The sequence below is a fragment of the Panicum hallii genome, chromosome 4 (assembly GCF_002211085.1).
Source record: "Panicum hallii strain FIL2 chromosome 4, PHallii_v3.1, whole genome shotgun sequence".
Taxonomy (NCBI): domain Eukaryota; kingdom Viridiplantae; phylum Streptophyta; class Magnoliopsida; order Poales; family Poaceae; genus Panicum; species Panicum hallii.
Genome location: NC_038045.1, coordinates 37,436,134 through 37,440,697, shown reverse-complemented (window position 1 = coordinate 37,440,697; position 4,564 = coordinate 37,436,134). Strand labels below are relative to the sequence as shown.

At 49.0% G+C, this 4,564-nt stretch overlaps 1 protein-coding gene across 1 annotated transcript; it reads right to left on the bottom strand.

Moving 5' to 3' along the window:
• Positions 1 to 2,822: 2,822 nt before the first annotated feature.
• LOC112891134 (probable aquaporin TIP2-2) lies at positions 2,823 to 4,217 on the bottom strand. Its single transcript, XM_025958066.1, has 3 exons — positions 3,960 to 4,217; positions 3,601 to 3,848; positions 2,823 to 3,503 (listed from the first exon to the last, which is right to left on the bottom strand). Exons 1-3 carry the CDS (start codon positions 4,087 to 4,089, stop codon positions 3,135 to 3,137), a joined length of 747 nt encoding a protein of 248 aa, XP_025813851.1. The 5' UTR covers positions 4,090 to 4,217; the 3' UTR covers positions 2,823 to 3,134.
• Between the last annotated feature and the right edge of the window lie 347 nt (positions 4,218 to 4,564).

Below are 4,564 nucleotides of genomic sequence, written 5' to 3'. Positions count from 1 at the left end.
TTTTCATAAGCACACTTACAATAATTGGTCCTGCGTTCCTTGATGGTACTCCATTTTTTCTTGTATGGGTCTTTATATACAGTTCATCTTTTCGAGGAGGGCTCCCTAGAACACCAGCCTACAAATATTTTTTTTTAACTTTCAATACTGAAAATAAGACATTGTAATGTGCCAAAACAATGATAGATATAGTTTCTATACCAATTCATGCCCAGAACAAGCAAAGCTCTTGCTGCCTGCTGTATGGTGTGTCCCCAACTTTGAACGACTCAACTTTGCTATTTCCGTGCGGGCCTATGATACACATTGTTAAATCCTACAAAGTTTACAGAACACAAGTAATCAATACTAGTTGTTACTTCAGATTCAGGTGACCTCCAATAGTTTGAGAGGAACTTCCAATCATCATCATTGACTCTTTCACCATGTATTGCCTTCAATTCTTCATCCATGTATTAAATGAATCTTTGCAGAAGATGTCTTCATTAGTTTCAAAAACACACATAGATGAGTCTAGTGAGTACAATATTTGTGGATTCCATACAGTTACCTAATTACATTTCAGATTTAATAAGGTAGTACTGAAATAGATTTGTTTTCTACCTTGTCCTGCAATATAAACCTTCAGTGAGCCAGCAAGGTCTCTGTAACCAAATCAGTGAACAAAGTAGCAAGGATGTGGCTGTACAGAGAAAAAAGTCGGACAATCATATCAAATTTATTATGCAAGATGCTAGTGAGCTTTTTCAACAGAGAATCTGAAATATTACGACATACGCAGGTGAGTTTAACCGGAAAATACATGCTTATGAAATTAACTGTCATCAATATGCAGCAAGTGAAATCAAAAAAATAATTTACTGCCTCTACTTTCAGTTCATGTTCATCCATGTGAGACTACAGACTTACATGGTACTAGTTACTAAGTATAAGAACAGGGTACTAGCAAGCTTAGTGCATCAAAATTTAATAACACAGTACTGAAATATTTTTTTTACCTTGTCATATGAACCTTCGGTGAGCCAGCAGGGTCTCCATAACCAAATCAGTGAACGAAGCTCCAAGGGGGTGGCTGTGCAGAGACAAAAAGTTAGACAGTCAACTAAATTTAGCATGCAAGATGCTAGTAAGCTTTTGAACTTGCATATGCAATATTAAAATTAACTGCAGCAAGTGAAATAAAAAATAACTAACTGCCCTCTACTTTTCAGTTAATATTCATCCATGTCATACTACAAGCTTTACAGAGTACTAGTAACTGAGTATAAGAACAGAGTACTATCAAGCTTAGTGCTTCAAAATTGAAGTTCAATGCAGACCAAATCTTGGATAAAAATACTAAAAAAGATTGCAAGATTGCTAGCAACTGAGTATATGAACAGGGCACTAGTAAGCTCTGTATGAAGACTGAACGAAATTATCAGACTCAAGATTGCAAGATTGAAATAGAAACCATTGCTTGCTGTGATTACCTGATAGATCTTGCCTTCGATGAGGGTAGCATTGCCACTTCTGGTGGTGGATGTGGCCGGACCGTGGACTAGGGTTGGTTGGCCGCGGTTGAGTCCTAGTGCTTGTTGAAGCTGAGGAGGCAGAGGACTTCTTCTTGGAGTCGGGGAGGGGGCCTGAAAGCCGTCGTAGCTGAGGTGTTGGAGGGTGTCGTCCTGGATGCGGCGGAGGCCCGTCTGGTGGAGGAGGGGCGGTGACGGGCGGCGATGTGTTGGAGGGGCGACGAGCAGAGCTGGGCAAGGCCGATGGGGTGAATGGTGGGTGGACGAGGTGAATGGACGAAGCTGTGATGGTGGGTGGACGAGGTGAATGGACGAAGCTGTGGAGGTGGGGGATTGCGGCGGCAGCGGGGGAACTGCGGTGGTGGGGGAACTGTGGTGGCAGACGTGGGGGATTGCGGCGGTGGGGGAGCTATGGTGGCGGAGGTGGGGGATTGCGGCGGCGGCAGCGGAAGCTGCGGAGGTGGGGGTGCAGGAGTTGCGGGCGGTAGCGGAGGGTGGTGGTCTGACGCCGGTGCTTTTGGAGGGTTTAAGACCAAGGCTACTAGATTTCGCCTACTGCCGGCGGATAGCAGCGCCATATCATGCATCCAAACTAACTGTTCCTTTTTTATTCATCCGCACCCTGCGCCATTTAATGCTCATCAGCGCTGTGGACCAATAGAAGCAGCAGGATCCATAGTCGCCTGCTTGAAGCCGGCGTTCTGCCCACCGCCCGCTCCATTCTCTCTTCTCTCTTGTCACTCCTCCATGTAGGATTTCGCCGGCCGGTCATAATACTTGCTCGTAGCGCGTGCGGTAGCGATTTGGGAGAGGCAAAATCGATGGCGCGCGGCGGCGAGAATTGGGGGAGACAGAGAGGGAGGGAGCGGCGGCCGGGTAGAAGCTAGGTTTTCTCAGCTCCTCGCCAATGTTTGCTGACTAGTGAGCCTCTGGCCAAAATTTACTCGCGAGACTGGGCTGGCTGAGCGCGGGAGGCCGATGGATAGACGGATAGGTGGACCGAATGATTAGGATATCTCAATGAACAGTTTAATATAATACCTAAATTTCTATACCGACTGATATGTACTCGATATAGCTTGAAATATCAACTGATGGTGTGACGTACACTTACAATTTAACAGTGATCTATTACTTTTAGCGACTAATATCTGACGGCAATGTAGGAATATGGTATAGCGTATTCGATCCAATTCAATGCCAAAAGCCCTCCAATATCATCCAAAGTTAAAACTTTAGTAGAAAGCAAAAGTTAACGCTGACATTACGTAATCTTACCAACGGAAGCAAATAAATCTTAGCGAAGCAGAAGGCAGAAACTGAATAAAGTTATTGCAAATCTCGCAATAAAAGTCAACAGGAACGCTCTTGTTCGTTCTGGAACCCCATCAACTTCACACTCACCACGTTACAAAAAGGGAGCAAATGGAGAAACATGACCAATCATCCAAGCGCATGCGCACCACAGCCTCCGGGGCTTTGATCTGAACCAAACAAACGACATGCTGCGATAATGCCCATCACAGCCTGACCCTCACTTTATGCTGCCAACAATAGGATTGAGAGAGACCAAACAACAATGCACCGCAATCGTCGTTGCTCTACTTGGGTCACTTGGGGCGCTTAGAAGTCGCTGCCGGCGACGGGGGCGTGGTCGCCGCACATGTAGATGTATCGGTAGACGATGCCGGCGAGGCCGCCGCCGATGAGCGGGCCGACCCAGTAGATCCAGATGTTGGTGAAGTCGCCGCTGGCCACGGCGGGGCCGAAGGAGCGGGCCGGGTTCATGGATCCGCCGGAGAAGGGGCCGGCGACGAGGATGTTGGCGCCGACGATGAAGCCGATGGCGATGGGGGCGATGGTGCCGAGGGAGCCCTTCTTGGGGTCGGCCGCGGTGGCGTACACGGTGTAGACGAGGCCGAAGGTGACGATGATCTCCATCACGACGCCCTCGAACGCGCCGATGCCGGACAGGCCGTGGGTCGGGGTCGCCTGCCCAGGAGAAAAGAAATCGATGTCAGTGCACGGTTTGCTTTTCTAGCACTGGCTGCCGGCGAACTGTGTACATCCGGAGAAATTGACGTCGTACCACGCCGGTGGAGTACTGGACGAGGACGGCGCCGACGATGGCGCCGAGGAGCTGGGCGATCCAGTAGAAGATGCCGGTGAGGATAGTGATCTGGCCGCCGAGGGCGAGGCCGAAGGTGACAGCGGGGTTAACGTGGCCGCCGGAGATGTTGGCGCCAATGGCGACCGCGACGAACAGCCCGAACCCGTGGCACACCGCCACGGCGATCAGACCGGCCGGGTCAAGAGGCGCGCCGCCGGTCAGCTTTGCTGCAATGATCCATCGATACAGTTCGTCAGTAAACGCATCGTCGATCCTGGGCCGCGCATGCTGATGCATGCCCGCGCACGCAAAGCATTTAATGGTGATCAGTGACTCACTGTAGGCGATGGCGGAGCCGACGCCGGCGAAGACGAAGACGAGGGTGGAGATGAACTCGGCAATGTAGGCCTTGAGGGAGGCCGCGCTGAAGGAGTCATCGAACCGGCCGAAGGCGATGTTGCCCGACATGGTGGCGGTCGAAAGGGAGGTTGCCGGGACGAGCTGACTGGGTAGGAGCTGCGATGGTAGCCACTCCCTGCGAATATAGATCGAGCGAGGAGGGGGCGAGTGAGCTGCCGTTCTTATAGGGGAGCTGCGTGCCTCACTCAACTCTCTTCAGATGCTAAATAAATGGGAGAAAGAACTATTTGAGGCTATATTGGATCGGGTTGGTGTTATTATTGATCCGGTATGGTACCTTTTTTTCTCTTTTAGGATTAGCGATGCCTGGAACTTGACTTGCCATAAGTCCTTTTTTTTTGTGAAATGACTTGCTATAAGTCGATGGCAAAGAAAAGCATATTGAACTTTGGTAGTAGGATGGAACAGTTCTAACCAAGTTATTCGTTACTTTTACATTAGTGAAAATGTAAAGGGAACAATAAAATTTGGAAGGCCAATAATTTTCAAGCCATTGAATTCGATGCATGTTCCACATCTACAT